The sequence below is a fragment of the Euleptes europaea genome, chromosome 7 (assembly GCF_029931775.1).
Source record: "Euleptes europaea isolate rEulEur1 chromosome 7, rEulEur1.hap1, whole genome shotgun sequence".
Classification (NCBI taxonomy): Eukaryota; Metazoa; Chordata; class Lepidosauria; order Squamata; family Sphaerodactylidae; genus Euleptes; species Euleptes europaea.
The window spans coordinates 97,769,981-97,786,328 of record NC_079318.1 but is presented as its reverse complement, the minus strand read 5'-3'; the positions used below and the strand labels follow the sequence as shown (position 1 = coordinate 97,786,328).

Here is a 16,348-nt window from a genome sequence, read left to right as displayed (position 1 = left end):
AATAACCCTACACTCGCACACCCCAGAAGCAGGCACGCCAGCGTCACCGCCTCCTGCAGGAGAGACAAATAAGAGCCCCCCCCCAAACCTTTTTCTGAACCCCCTGAATGAAATTAAGCCTTTTGGAGCAAGGAGCGGAGCAGGTGGAAAGAGACCGGGCATGTCACAGAGAGGCTGAAGGGGAAAGAAAAGAGATGTTCGCTTGCATTGAAAAAGGAGCCCGGCCTCCTGCCCACACAGCAGTTATTATAAGACTGTCGCTTGGGGGAATATTATGGGATGGTGGAAGCCGGCTCTGCTGTCTTGAAGCAGAGGCTGGGCAAGCGCTTGTCCGTAGGGTTGCCGGCCTCCAGGTAATAGCTGGAGACCTCCTGCTATTACAACAGATTCCCCAGCCGATAGAGATTAGCTCACCTGGAGAAAAGGGCCACTTTGGCGATTGGACTCTACGGCACTGAAGTCCCTCCCTCCCCAAACCCCACCTTCATGAGGCTTCATGCGGCTTCCTAGAGGTAACTGGTTGGCCACTGTGTGACCAGACTGCTGGACTTGATGGGCCTGGGTCTGATCCAGCAGGGCTTTTCTTATGTTCTTATGGTCACCCCAAAAACCTCCCGCTGGTGGCGAAAGGACCGGGCAACCCTACTTGTCAGGGATGCTCTAGGCTGATCCTGCGTTAAGCAGGGAGTTGGCCTAGATGGCCTAGATGGCCCCTTCCAACTTTATGATTCTATGAATCAAGTGGCAGGCAGAGGAGTCTGGGTACCAGTAGGAGTGGCCATGTTGTAGGGTTGCCAACCTCCAGGCAGAGCCTGGAGCTCTCCCATCATTTTGGCTGCTCTCCAGCCAACAGAGATCAGTTCCCTTGGAGGAAACGGCAGCTGTGGAGGGACGACTCCAAGGCCTTAGACCTGGAGGAGGGTCTCCAGGAATGACAACTGATCTCCAGACTACACGGCTCAGTTTCCCTAGAGGACAAGGCTGCTTTGGAGGGTGAGGTCTATGGCTTTATACCCCCCCAGGTCCCTCCCCTCCCCAAACTCCACCCCCAAATCTATAGGCATTTCCCAGCCTCGAGTTTGCAACCTATTGACATTTACATGCTATTGCCATGGGGTGCCTGAATTCACTCTTCTCTGCTTAAGGGCCGATGGACTCTCATTCTAACTGTATCTGAAGAAGTGAGCTGAGACTCATGAAAGCTCACACCCTGCCAGAAATTTTGTTAGTCTTTAAGGCACTCTTTTCCACTTTTCTCTAGGGAAAGTGATCTCTGTATGCTGGAGATAGGGTTGCCAACCTCCAGGTGGTGGCTGGAGATCACCCACTATTCCAACTGATCTCCCTCCGATAGAGATCAGTTCACCTGGAGAAAATGGCCGCTTTGGCAATTGGACTCTATGGCATTGAAGCCCCTCCCCTCCCCAACCCCCCTCCTCAGGCTCCACCCCAAACGTCTCCAGGTATTTCCGAACCTGGAGGGGGCAACCCTTGCTGGAGATCAGTTGTAATCGCTGGATCTCTCCAGGCCCCACCTGGAGAGGGACAACCCTCCAGGTCCTAATTCTCCAAGGGAACAGAAACCTCTAGGGCTGGCCCTGTTGTGCCTGCATGCAGCACCTTCAGACACACTCTACGAGAATCAGGGAGGCACATCAGCCCCTAGGGTTGCCAACCTCCAGGTACTGGCTGGAGACCTCCTGCTATTACAACGGATCTCCAGCCAATAGAATTCAGACCACCTGGAGAAAATGGCCGCTTTGGCAATTGGACTCTATGGCATTGAAGTCCCTCCCCAAACCCCACCCTCCTCAGGCTCCGCCCCAAAGACCTCCCACCGGTGGCAAAGAAGGACCTGGCAAACCTACTGGCCCAGCCCCTTCTGGCAAGGCAGGCCTACCCCAGCCTGGCAGCATTGATACAGACAAGCTGGGGCGTGCGTGGAAGAGTCAGATCTTTTGGCACGCGATTGGCATTCGGATGCCGCTTTCCCAGGGCTGCAAAGGGCACTGGCACCGCAGCCCTGGGAGAGGGCATCGGGCCCCTGCCCGTTTGGCTCATCTAAATCTCTCCCCCAAAGCTTCTAAGGAGGAGGGGGGGGGGAAACGCTGCCTTGTTTTGTCAGTAGTAGAAAAGAGCAAGAGTCCAGTAGCACCTTAAAGACTAACAAGAATATTTTCTGGTAGGGTTTGAGCTTTCGTGAGCCACAGCTGTATAGAATACCCTATTTTCTGGTAGGGTATGAGCTTTCGTGAGCACGAAAGCTCATACCCTACCAGAAAATATTCTTGTTAGCCTTTCAGGTGCTACTGGACTCTTGCCCTTTTCTACTACTGCAGACAGACTGACACGGCGACCCACTGTGAGTTGTTTTGTCAGCTTAGGGCTGGGTCTATTTGCAGCATCCCTGCAGCAAGGCTGGGCTGGAGCGGATGGACCACAAATTCGGGTTGATGGGGCTCCCTCTCCTGGCTAGACTCGGGCACTGCAGCCATCTGGAGGAGGAGAATGCGGAGTCACGCTCATTCCCTCTTCCAGGAAAACAATTCCTTTTTTAAAGGAACATACTTTTTTTAAAAATTGGGCATTGAACTCCATCCTACAGGCATGCTTATTCTCCCAGGGGGTGGGGGCACTTTTCATATTGGAAGAGGGGTAGGGTTGCCAGGAAAAGTTAGGAAAAGTTAGGAAAATGCTAGGAAATATTGTCGAAGGCTTTCACGGTCAGAGTTCATTGGTTCCTGTAGGTTATCCGGGCTGTGTGACCGTGGTCTTGGAATTTTCTTTCCTGACGTTTCGCCAGCAGCTGTGGCAGGCATCTTCAGAGGAGTAACACTGAAGAGACACTGTCCTTCAGTGTTACTCCTCTGAAGATGCCGGCCACAGTTGCTGGCGAAACGTCAGGAAAGAAAATTCCAAGACCACGGTTACACAGCCCGGATAACCTACAAGAACCAATGCTAGGAAAGGTTGAGGGCAGCAGGAAAAGAGGAAGACCCAACAAGAGATGGATTGACTCAATAAAGGAAGCCACAGCCTCCATTTGCAGGATCTGAGCAAGGCTGTCAAAGACAGGACATTTTGGAGGACTTTCATTCATAGGGTCGCCATGAGTCGGAAGCGACTTGACGGCACTTAACACACACACACACAGGGTTGCCAACCTCCAGGTGGGGCCTGAAGAGAGGGTTGCCAGCCTCCAGGTACTAGCTGGAGATCTCCTGCTACGACAACTGATCTCCAGCCGATAGAGATCAGTTCCCTTGGAGAAAAGGGCTACTTTGGCAATTGGACTCTATGGCATTGAAGCCCCTCCCCAAACCCCCCGCCCTCCTCAGGCGTTCCCACCCAGAAAACCTACCACCAGTAGTGAAGAGGGACCTGGCAACCCTACAGGAGGTGCGCCAATGTGCTGTGGGAAATATTGTTGCCAACTCAAGGCTGGGAAATTCCTGGAGATTTGGGGGGTGGACCCTGAGGGAGAGGCCTCAGCGAGGCACAGTGCCATAGAGTCCACCCTCCAAAGCAGCTGTTTTCTCTAGAACTGATCTCTGTTGTCTGGGGATCGGTGGTAATTCCATGAGATCTCCAGGCCTCACCGGGAAGTTGGCAATCCTACAACATTATATCTGTGAATGCCCCCCCCCCAAGCCACTTTGGGGGTCTCTTGTTCAGTTCAGGGCCATGGTTCGTAGGGAGAGGAGATCTAGCAATTTCTTCACACAACACGTAGTTAAATTGTGGAACTCCCTGCCCCAGGATGTGGTGATGGCTGCCAACTTGGAAGGCTTTAAGAGGGGAGTGGACATGTTCATGGAGCAGATGGATCTCTATGGCTATTAGTAAAAATGGATACTTGTCATGACGCATACCTATTCTCCCCAGTCTCAGAGGAGCATGCCTATAATGTTAGGTGCTTTGGGACACAGGCAGGATGGTGCTGCTGCAGTCGTCTTGTTTGTGGGCTTCCTAGAGGCACCTGGTTGGCCACTGTGCGAACAGACTGCTGGACTCGATGGACCTTGGTCTGATCCAGCAGGGCTTTTCTTATGTCCTTAAGAGATCAGCTGTAATTTACCCAGAACACCATTATTTACTCCCTCTCTCATAATACCAGAACGCGGGGTCATCTGCTGAAGCTGGAGAGTGAGAAACTCAAAACAGGTACAAGGAAGTATTTCTTCACACAATGCAGAGTTAAATTGTGGAACTCCCTGCCCCAGGATGTGGTGATGGCTGCCAACTTGGAAGGCTTGAAGAGGGGAGTGGACATGTTCATGGAAGAGAGGGCTATCCATGGTTACTAGTCAAAATGGACACTAGTCATGATGCATATCTAATCTCCCCAGTCTCAGAGGAGCATGCCTATTATATTAGGTGCTGTGGAACACAGGCAGGATGGTCCTGCTGCAGTCGTCTTGTTTGTGGGCTTCCTAGAGGCACCTGGTTGGCCACTGTGTGAACAGACTGATGGACTTGATGGACTTTGGTCTGATCCAGCAGGGCCTTTCTTATGTTTTTAAAGAGCTGGGAATCTCTACACTAGAGAACAGACACTTGCAAAGTGATATGGTTGTCACCTTCTGATACCTAAAGGGCAGGAAGGATATGTCTTCACTCGTGTTGGATGATAGCACTTGGACTAATGGATATAAACTACAGCGAAGAAAGTTTTGTCTAAATTTGAGGAAGAACTACCTGACGTTGAGGTGTGGTTGGCACTGGAACATTCTCCCTTGAGAGGTAGTAGATTGAGAGGGAGCCAGCGTGGTGTAGTGGTTAAGAGCGGTGGTTTGGAGCGATGGACTTTGATCTGGAGAACCGGGTTTGATTCCCCACTCCTCCACATGAGCGGTGGAGGCTAATCTGGTGAACTGGATTGGTTTCCCCACTCCTCCACATGAAGCCAGCTGGGTGACCTGGGCTAGTCACACTTTCTCAGCCCCACCTACCTCACAGGATGTCTGTTGTGGGGAGGGGAAGGGCAGGTTTGATTCTTCCTTAAGGGGTAGAGAAAGTCAGCATATAGAAACCAACTCTTCTTCAACGTTGGAGGTTTCTAAGTATTGATAGGATACCGTCTGGGCTATTATAAATGAAGTTCCTGTGTTGGCAGGGGGTTGGACAAGATGACCCTGGTGATCCCTTCCAACTCTGAGATTAAGTAAATAAAACAAATCATTTTGGAAGAACGAGAGGAGGCACTGGAGATTTAAGGGTGATCTTGCATACAAACGAGTTTCTTTACAAGTGTGTGGCAGATATGAGTTTATTGGGGTGCAGCACGAAGCACAGGCAGGGTGGATTCTCAGATCAGCGTCGAGGCAGGCCCCGGATCCCAGCAAACGCAGAGCACTGCCCCCTTTCCTCCGGCCATGCTTTCTTCTTGCAGCCCCACAGGAGGTTCACACGTTTTAAAAATGCAGCCAATGTTCAGAATTCGACTGCCGAGTCCCCCTTTCAGATTTGGCTTTTTGGCACTCGACTTTGAGAAGCCCTTGCGAATGAATTTTAAGGCGATGCGGCATCAACTTGCCCCGTTCATTACCAGGTTGCTTCTGTTCCCCCAAACGCCCCGATTCCTAGAAGACACTGTTATGGCACAACATAGGATCCCAGCGTGGTGTAGTGGTTAAGAGCGGTGGTTTGGAGCGGTGGACTCTGATCTGGAGAACTGGGTTTGATTCCCCACTCCTACACAAGAAGCCAGCTGGGTGACCTTGGGCAAGTTACAGCTCTATTAAGAGCTCTCTCAGCCCCACCTACCTCACAGGGTGTCTGTTGTGAAGAGGGGAAGGGAAGGCGATTGTAAGCCGGTTTGATTCTGCCTGTAGCAGAGTATGTGTGTGTTCATGTGTGCAAAAGTCATATGTGTCCCCCCCCTCCCCAATTCATAAACTGGGAGGGGGGTCAAATTAGCAGGGGATATGTATGAATTGTGCAAGGAATTTTGGACTGAAGGAATATCCTTCAACAGACCAGCTGAGCAAGGAAGCAGCGGACATCTACATGCCTCAGCAGGGTATGAAAGAAACAGGCCTCCCGCACTGATAGCCCTCCCCCGACAGGCCCTTAGATATACACTGCCTCTGAACATGGAGGTTCCATTTAGCCATCGTGGCTCTTGATAGACCACCCCCGCTGCTCTATGGTTTTGTGTCTCTGGCTTTCAAAGCCACGTAAGCCGATGGCCGTTGTGACAGCAGGTTGCCCAAGGGAATTATGTGCTGTGCATAGTAGTACTTGCTCTTTCGCTTGGTCTCTGTGCAAAAAAGAGCAACCAAATTGATCAGGGGACGAGAGCAACAGCCCTATGAGGAGCAGTTAAAACGCTTGGGGCTGTTTAGCTTGGAAAGAAGGCGGTTAAGGGGAGGAATGATAGAGGTCTATAAAACTATGCATGGTTTGGAGAGAGTGGACAGGGAGAAGCTTTTCTCCCTCTCCCATAATACTGGAACTCAGGGTCATCTGCCGAAGCTGGAGGGAGAGAGATTCGAAACAGGTAAAAGGAAGTGTTTCTTCACACAACGCAGAGTTAAATGGTGGAACTCCCTGCCTCAGGATGTGGTGATGGCTGCCAACTTGGAAGGCTTTAAGAGGGGAATGGACGTGTTCGTGGAAGAGAGGGGTATTCATGGCTTCTAGTCAAAATGGATACTAGTCGTGGTGCATACCTATTCTCTCCAGGATCAGAGGAACCTGCCTCTTATATGAGGAGCTGTGGAGCACAGGCAGGATCAATGCTGCTGCACTCGTCTTCTTTGTGGCTTCCTGGAGGCACCTGGTTGACCAAGGTGTGAACAGACGGCTGGACTTGATGGGCCTCGGTCTGATCCAGCATGGCCTTTCTTATATCCTTATGAGGTCAGCTATAATTTACCCAGAACACCCTTGTTTACTCCCTCATAATACTATAACACAGGTCATCTGCTGAAGCTGGAGGGTGAGAGATTCAAAACAGATCAAAGGAAGTATTTCTTCACACAACGCACAGTTAAATTGTGGAACTCCCTGCCCCAGGATGTGGTGACAGCTGCCAACTTGGAAAGCTTTAAGAGGGGAAGCTGACATGTTCATGGAGGAGAGGGCTATCCATGGTTACTAGTAAAAATGGATAGTAGTCATGATGCATGCCTATTCTCTCCAGGATCAGAGGGGCAGGCCTATTCTATTAGGTGCTGTGGAGCACAGGCAGGATAAATGCTGCTGCAGTTGTCTTGCTTGTGGGCTTCCCAGAGGCACCTGGTTGGCCACTGTGTGAACAGACTGCTGGACTTGATGGACTTTGGTCTGATCCAGCAGGGCCTTTCTTATGTTATGAAAATAAACAATTTAAGGATATTTCAGGTAGCCGGCTCAAGGTGGACTCAGCCTTCCATCCTTCCAAGGTTGGTAAAATGAGTACCCAGCTTGCTGGGGGTAAAGTGTAAATGACTTGGGAAGGCAATGCAAACCACTCCATAAACATAGTCTACCTAGTAAATGTCGTAGTGTGACGTCACCCCATGGGTCAGTAATGACCAGGTGCTTGTATAGGGGACTACCTTTACCTTTTACCTTTAAGGATGTTGAGGTGGCAGAAAGAACTGGTTTGTTTCAGACGGCCAGTGGAGGAGTGCATTCCTCCCCGCAGCTAGAGAACCAACAGGCCAAGCATAGAACCTTTCTCCCTGCAATGCTAGTTTTCTGTTTGCAGGGAGTCTCTTTGAAAAAACTCAAATGAACGTGCAAATCTGGAATCAACCTCCTGCTATCTGAGGTGGTAAAAGTCCACTCGGCTACCTCATTTTCCTGTCCACATGTAGCCAGCCTTGGTAGCTCCTAATCTCGGTTCTTTGGCTGCTGCTCCTGGTTTGCTGGATACAGCCTTGTAGCTGCGGGAATAACCGGGAGAGCGCTCGTTGGCCTGGCGCTTCATCTTCCCTTTGCTCCGACTCCAGAGTAAGATGAGGAGAAAGCAAACGGCGACCGAGCAGAGGAAGGGCATGATACCAATAGCCAGGACCCCCACCAAGGTGTTGATGTCCACGAGGAGCAGGTGGAAGGTCTCCGACGAGTTGGCAAAGCTGGTGTTGCTCGGGAGGAAGGAGTCATTCGGCAGGTGTACAGAGAATGGGTGGACTTGGAGGTGGGCCAGCAGGGTGTCATTCCCCGCGACGTTGCTCGCTATGCAGCGGTACGGCCCGCTATCTTGAGGCAAGGCGTACTGGATCTCCAGGGTGCCGTCTGAAAGGACTCTCACTCTCCCCTTGCGCCTGGCATCCAAGTAGATCCTGTGAGGGGTCACCCAGGAAACAGTCGGTGCCGGATCCCCATCGCTTCTGCACCGCAGCGTCGCCTGGCCCCCTTCTTCAACGCTCACCCTCTGAGGCGTCCGGTCTATGATCTTAGATTTCCGACAAGTGAAGTGGTCCAGCAGGACCTCCGAGAACTCTCGGAAGACCTTCCCTTCCACCATCGAGGGGCTAGCGCAGGCCGGCTGCCGGGCTTCAAAATTCAACCTCCTCCTCCTCCGGACGATCCAGAGGAGACGGCAGTCGCAAGCCAAGGGGTTATTGTCCAGCCTGAGGACTTCCAAGTTCCCCACCGAGTGAAAGACCCCTTCCTCGAGGGTCTGCAAAGCGTTGCCGGAGACGTTGAGGAGGCGGAAGTAGTACAGGCCTTGGAAAGCTTTCTTCTCGATCGTGGCCAGCCGGCCGCCAGTGAGGTGGAACTCTTGAAGCCGCGAGAGCTCCCTCAGCTTTCTCCCGTGGATCACCGAGATGGGGTTGTACGAGAGGTCCAGAAACCGGAGGTAGACCAAGTGCTTGAAAGCGTCGTAGGGAATGACGCTGAGGTTGCACTTGGTGACCGACAAGGAGGTGATGTTTAAGCCGAAGAGGCTGTAGGACTCCAGTGTCATCAGGAAAGGACACATGTGGATCTCCAGGACCTTCAGGTGGTGCAGCTTGCGGAAAGAATAGTTCGGAACGACGCTGATGTTCAGGACCTTGAATCTGAGCTCCACGAGATGGTGAAGGTGAGAGAGGGCTTGCGTCGGGATGCCGGTCAAGTTGCATTTCTCCAAGGTGAGGTGTTGTAGCCGGTGGAGACCGCCAAAAGCTCGGTTGGAAACAAAGACCAGATGATTATCTCCTGCCTCCAGCTCTCTGAGATTGACGAGGTCCCTGAACGAGTGATCCAGGAAGATAACTATCTTGTTTTTACTAATGTCCAGGACGGTGAGGTTGGGAAGACCCGTGAAAACGCCCGCCGGGATTATCTTCAATGAGTTGCACTTCAGCTGGAGGGTCATCAGCTTCTGGAGGCCGTTGAAGGCCCCGGGTTCGATGTTGGACATGATGTTCTCGCTCAGGTCCAGCTCCTTCAAGGCCCGGAGGCGAGAGAACATACCCTGGTGCAGGGTGCGGATGCGGTTGTGGCTCAGGTCCAGAAGCTCAGAGTCCGGAGGGATTCCACCGGGCGCAGTCGTCAGGCGCCGGCCGTTGCAGAACACTGCCTTCTCCTGGGAGGAGCAGTCGCACCTCGGAGGGCAGCCCCAGCCAAATCCCACCAAGGGGGCTGCCAGGAAAAGGAACAAAAGGGGGGCCATCTTATCTGGGCGGAGGGGAAATCCCGCAGGGCTCTGGCAACCATCTTGTTTTCTGGAAAAAAATGAAAGGAGACAAGAAGGCTCTGCAGTTAGGGGGAGGGCGAAATCCCCAGGGCATCTGCTGATTTGGTATGACGATGAGGAAATGCTGCTCTGTTGCAGGAAAAAGATGCTCTACTCGTTGATTTGGGTGGACTGCTCTATTCTCTGGATGACCCCCAGTAGGTCATTAAAGGTATCCTGTCTAGGGTTGCCAGGTCCCTCTTCTCCCCCAGTGGAAGGGTTTTGGGGCAGAGCCTAAGGAGGGATTTCGGGGGTTTGGGGGCTTGGGGAGGGGAGGGATTTCGATGCCATGGAGTCCAATTGCCAAAGCGGCCATTTTCTCCAACTTTATGAAGTTGGAGCAGTGGCCTCTGAGAACCAGGTTTGATTCCCCACTCCTCCACATGAGCATCGGAGGCTAATCCAGTGAACTGGATTTGTTTCCCCACTCCTGCACACGAAGCCAGCTGGGTGACCTTGGGCTAGTCACACTCTCTCAGCCCCCCCCACCTCAACAGGGTGTCTGTTGTGGGGAGGGGAAGGGAAGGTGATTGTAAGCCAGTTTGATTCTGCCTTAAGTGGTAGAGAAAGTCAGCATATAAAAACCAACTCTTCTTCTCCGCAAACTCTGCTTCTCCCACCCTGTGCCCTCTGATCCCCAGGAATTTCCCAAGCCAGAATGGCAACTGAGCCAGGGGCTTTTTGCATAGAAAGTCAGTGTTTGTAGGGTTGCCAACCTATGAGTAGGACCTGGAGATCTCCCAGAATTACAACTCATCTCCAGACTGCAGTTCCTCTGGAGAAAATGGCTGCTTTAGGGGGTGGACTCCATGGCAAACCACCTCTGAGCATCTCTTGCCTTGAAAACCCCATAAACGGTCTCCATAAGGTGGCTGCGACTTGAGGGCAGTTTTCCCCACCATACCTCGCCCTTCCCTTTGTTGGGGGATTTGCACATGCATGAAGAAGCAAGCAGACCTTAAGCCCCAGCTCCAGATCACCACCATGTTCTCAGCGCTTCATCCACTTGTGGGGCAGCCGAACGAGCTCCTTTGCCTGGATCTGAAATCAAGGGGGAGAAAGTTTCAATCTGCTGTCAAGTAGGGGGCGTGCAATCAGGGGCAAAAGAAGAAGAGACGACGCTCAAATCTACTCAGTGGCTGTACCCTCTGACCTACGTACTTCACACGACGCAGCGTTGAATGGTGGAACCCCCTGCCCCAGGATGTGGGGATGGCTGCCAACTTGGAAGGCTTGAAGAGGGGAGTGGACATGTTCATGGAGGAGAGGACTATTAATGGCTACTAGTCAAAATGGATACTAGTCACGATGCATACCTATTCTCTCCAGGATCAGAGGAGCAGGCCTATTCTTTTAGGGGCTGTGGCACACAGGCAGGAGAATGTTGCTGCTGCAGTCATTTTTTCTTATGTTCTTTTCTTTTGCTTTTCTTATGTTTTTCTTATATGCTTTTCTTATGTTCTTAAGTTCATGCCTATTCTCTCCAGTATCAGAGGAGCATGCCTTTTATACGAGGTGCTGTGGAATACAGGCAGGAGGATGCTGCTGCAGCCGTCTTGCTTGTGGGCTTCCTAGAGGCCCCTGGTTGGCCACTGTGTGAACAGACTGCTGGACTTGATGGGCCTTGGTATAATCCAGCAGGGCCCTTCTTATGTTCTATGTACTTCATTCCCTGCCTTTCTCCCCAATGGGGATCCAAAACAGCTGTCATCATTCTCCTCTCCTCTATTTTATCTTCACAACAACACTGTGAAGTAGGTTAGGCTGAGGGTGTGCGATTGGGTCCAAGGTAGGGTTGCCAACCTCCAGGTGGTGGCTAGAGATCTTCTGCTATTGCAACTGATCTCCAGCCGATAGGGATCAGATCACTTGGAGAAAATGGCTGCTTTGGCAATTGGACTCTGTGCCAATGAAGTCCCTCCCCTCCCAAGCCCTGCCCTCCTCAGTCCCCACCCCAAAACCTCCCACCAATAGCGAAGAGGGACCTGGCAACCCTAGTCCAAGGTCAGCCAGTGAGCTTTCGTTGCTGAACAGGGATTTGAACATGGTCCTCCCAGATCCTACTCTGACACTAACCACTATGCTACATCAGCTTTCATCTTTCAACACACGTTGTTAAACATCTGTCAGATAGGGCTTCTGACAGCTCCGTCCTCAAACAAGATGGTTTCCCCGCAAACAAAATGGATTTCTCCGTGCACTCCCCCCCCATTTTGCACATGAGCTCCGGCAAGAGATTTACAATTGTATTGGGACCCGCCCATGTAAATCTTCGATCTGATATCGGGTCCCGCGCACAAAGCCGAGAGCTCGGCCATCTCCTCCTCTGATTGTTCATGATTGTTTCTGTTTGATGGGAATTTTACCCTTGCTAGAGGAAATGGATCGTTGAATATTAATGGAATCAGCGGCAGAAGCTAATTAAGGTTGCACGCACACAAAGAAAGACTCGCAGTCTCTTTTCTTAGTAAAATCACCTTTACTTACTAACTTCAGGGAAGGGTAACTTGGATGTAAAATAACAAATCTCATACTACATTCTAAGTTTCCTATCACGTCCCAGAATGGGAGTCCTATAGCTTACATCTTCACATGGTCAAATCAAAGTCTAATGGCGGTGGCTTCTTCTAGCTAAACAAAAAAAGAAGCTCCTAGTATGCAAATACTTTTACAACTGTCCTGTTTAATCAATGGCTACTTGACACATACTGTAGGTTACATCACCTTTGAGCTGGTCAGCTTGGTTACAAACAGTTTAACCCTTGAGTGACTGAAATACAATGAAACTCGCTATCCAAAACCCAACACTGTTTCAGTTTTACTTAAGTTGTTACTGGCAGGAAACGACTACATTGTCTCTTTGTTCCTGTAACCCTATTGTATCAGCCCTATAAATGTATCCACACTCCCCCTGTCATGTATTCCAACCTTGCGCGTCTCTTACTGAAATCACTGACTTCTGAAATAAGTCTTTGAATCGCTGCTCGGCCTGGATTGAAGGTCTATTGCCTGAGACGCTGTGTATTTGCTGAAGCCTGACAAGGTCTAAGTTGCAAGGTTGGTGGGGGTTAAACCTGTGACAAGGGAAAGGCACTCCACACAGATTCAGAGAGCCTGCGTGGTGTAGTGGTTAAGAGTGGTGGTTGGGAGCAGTGGACTCTGATCTGGAGAGCCGGGTTTGATTCCCCACTCCTCCACGTGAAGCCTGCTGGGTGACCTTGGGCCAGTCACACACTCTCAGCCCCACCTACCTCACAGGGTGTCTGTTGTGGGGAGGGGAAGGGAAGGTGATTGTAAGCCGGTTTGATTCTCTCCTAAGTGGTAGACAAAGTTGGCATATAAAAACCAACTCTTCTTCTAACAGATCAGATTTCCTTGGACGGATCATCTTGAGTAAGGTAACATGGTTCTTTTGGAGGAATTAACTGGGCGGGGAGAATCATTATAGACATCCCTGCTGTATGCGAGCACTCAGGTCTGATCTTGAACATAGTTTCCCGGATTTCACATTCCACCGGAGTACCGTAATTGACAAATACATCTCGACTGATTTTTAAAGCTACAACTGAATGGGCAGGGGTGGTCTTTGGGGAGGGACTGTAGCTCAGTGGTAGAGCATCTGCTTGGCATGCAGAAGGTCCCAGGTTCAATCCCCGGCATCTCCAGTTAAAGCACTGGTTCCCAACCGGGGGTCCGCGGACCCCCGGGGGTCCGTGAGAACTAAATTAAGGTCCACAAAACAAAGTTATAAACCCATAACAAATTAATATTTTCAATTAAAAGTTCTCTATTATAAAAATATATATTCAAATATTATTCTAAGTTTAATGTTTAACTAACAGTTATGATTAAAGTTTATTTTCAAATTCTCTGGATTTTTATTTTGAACCTTGGGGTCCCTGCACCGGACAAAAAAGTCCTAGTGGTCCCTGGTCAAAAAAAGGTTGGGAATCACTGAGTTAAAGGGACCAGACAAGTAGGTGATGTGAAAGACCTCTGCCTGAGATCCTGGAGAGCCACTGCTTGTCTGAGTAGACAATACTGACTTTGATGGACCCAGGATCTGGTTCAGTATAAGGCAGCTTCATGTATTCATGTCTTATTTGACCCCAATAGAAGAGGAAGAGTTGGTTTTTTATATGCCAACTTTCTCTACCACTTAAAGGGGGAATCAAACCAGCTTCCAATCACCTTCCCCTCCCCTCCCCACAACAGACACTCTGTAAGGTAGGTGAGGCTGAAAGAGCTCCAAGAGAGCTGTGACTAGCCCAAGGTCACCCAGCTGGCTTCGTGTGGAGGAGTGGGGAAACCAATCCAGTTCACCAGATCAGCGTCTGCTGCTCATGTGGAGGAGTGGGGAATCAAACCTAGTTCTCCAGATCAGAGTCCATTGCTCCAAACCACCGCTCTTAAAAACTGCACCATGCTGGCTCACCGTGCCGTATCAGTAAAGGGCTTTTCGCAAGTATATGTGCGTGCGCATGCCGTCAAGTCACAGCTGACTTATGACGACCCCATAGGGTTTTCAAGGCAAGAGATGTTGAGAGGTAGTTTGCCATTGCCTGCCTCTGAATGGGGTGAGAGAGTTCGGAGAGAGCTGTGACTAGCCCAAGGTCAACCAGCAGGCTTCGTGTAGAGGAGCGGGGAATCGAACCCGGTTCTCCAGATTAGGGTCTGCCACTCTTAAACACTACACCACGCTGCCTCTGCTTGTAAGTATAGGCAGTATTTTTCCCATCAGGCTTACCTTTGATTGTGAACAGGGCAGGAATGGTTGTGGGCAACCAGGCAGCCTGACTACTCCTTAGCATCCAAGTCCAAGCCGTTCGTTCTTCGAGGGTCCCCATTGTTCCGTTTCTCCATCTGCGGCTCCCTTGCGGTGAAAGAGAAGAAAAATAATACGATATTTCTTTGATCCTTGACCGCTAGGAGGAAAGAGTAGGAAGGGCAGCCATGAAGGAGCTGAAAAAGATCCTTAAGTGTCTGGATGTGTCACTGGCCACCAAGATCAAGTTAATTCATGCCATTGTATTTTCCTATTGCTATGTACGGGTGTGAAAGCTGGACAATGAAGAAAGCTGAGAGGAAGAAAGTAGATTCCTTTGAAATGTGGTGTTGGAGGAGAGGGTTATGGCGCGGTGACATATAGAATCATAGAGTTGGAAGGGACCACCGGAGTCATCTAGTCCAACCCCCGGCACAATGCAGGTAATTCTCAACTACCTCCCCCCCACATCCCCAGTGACCCCTACTCCATGCCCAGAAGATGGCCAAGGTGCCCTCCCTCTCACCATCTGCCTAAGGTCACAGAATCAGCATTGCTGACAGATGGCCATCTAGCCTCTGCTTAAAAACCTCCAGGGAAGGAGAGCTCACCACCTCCCGAGGAAGCCTGTTCCACTGAGGAACCGCTCATACTGTTAGAAAATTCTTCCTCATGTCTAGACGGAAACCCTTTTGATTTAATTTCAACCCGTTGGTTCTGGTCCAACCTTCTTGGGCAACAGAAAACATCTCAGCACCATCCTCTCTATGACAGCCCTTCAAGTACTCGAAGATGGTTATCACGTCCCCTCTCAGTCTTCTCCTCTCCAGGCTAAACCTACCCAGCTCCTTCAACCTCTCTTCATAGGTCTTGGCCTCCAGACCCCTCACCATCTTTGTTGCCCTCGTCTGGGTTCACCCTGGAAGCGCCAGCATCACGACGGGGACGCTCTAGCATCCCCCCAAACTCTATGGTTTCCATAGAGTTTTTTGGAGGACAGTGATAAAGCGTCCTGCACGATGCCATGTTTTTTTTTTGGGGGGGGGTATTCAACCTGGAAATGATGTCACCACACCACGCGATGTCATCACACTGTCCCACGTTGTGCAGGGAGTTGGACTAGGTGGCCCTAGATGACCCTTGAGATCCCTTCCAGCTCTACGTTTCCAAGAAATAAAAAAAGTCTTCACTTGCTGGCAGAAGATACGAAAAGAAAGAGACCGATGAATCTCCCTGGGGTTAGAGCCACGACCGAGAAGGCCCCTTCTCAGGTTGCCACTCGTCTAGCCTCAGACGGCAGGGGCAACTGAAGAAGGGCCTCCGAAGATGACTGGATCGAACGGGTGGCTCGTGTTTCTCCCTTCTTCCACTTTAACCACTACACCACACTGAATGTGGGTTGTCCTAACAGGACTCTCGTTCCCAGGATTCCCTGGGGCGAAGGGAGAAAGGCGAAACCAGCGAAGACAGGACTCTGCAGTCCTCCCTGGAGTCCGTTGTCAAGGCCGCCCTCGTTCCCGGCCTGTCCTGGCATCTGCCGCTGCGCCAGGCCGCTGAACCCAATTTCCTCTAAGTGTCCCCTTGGCACCCATCCAACTGGCGCATTAAAATGGAGACGTCAAAGTGAAGAAGGATCTAGAAGCGAAACGAGCCACAGAGCTTCAGAAGGGCCCCGGCCAGGAAAGGTCGTGGAGACTTGGAATGGCAAACAGCGTCTCCGGGCGCCGGACGTCACGGCTGAAAATCAAAAGCCGCGGCGTCCGGCGACGCTGCATGCCGCATCCTTCTCTGCTACCAGGAGCCTGATTCATCTTCCATTTCGTCAACGTCGCCCCTCTGATATCGGTTCTGAGACACGTCAGTGGGATTATCAGGCGATGCACGGATCCAGTTGAGTTCCCGACGTTATTCGCATGGGGTCTAAGGTT

The 16,348-nt window shown here is 51.0% G+C and overlaps 1 protein-coding gene across 1 annotated transcript; it reads right to left on the bottom strand.

Annotated features, from left to right (window-relative positions):
• Positions 1 to 7,783: 7,783 nt before the first annotated feature.
• Positions 7,784 to 15,313, bottom strand: LINGO4 (leucine rich repeat and Ig domain containing 4). Its single transcript, XM_056853535.1, is given in 3 exon segments — positions 7,784 to 9,579; positions 9,582 to 9,644; positions 15,262 to 15,313. Coding segments are annotated over 3 exon segments (1,911 nt in total).
• Positions 15,314 to 16,348: the final 1,035 nt, after the last annotated feature.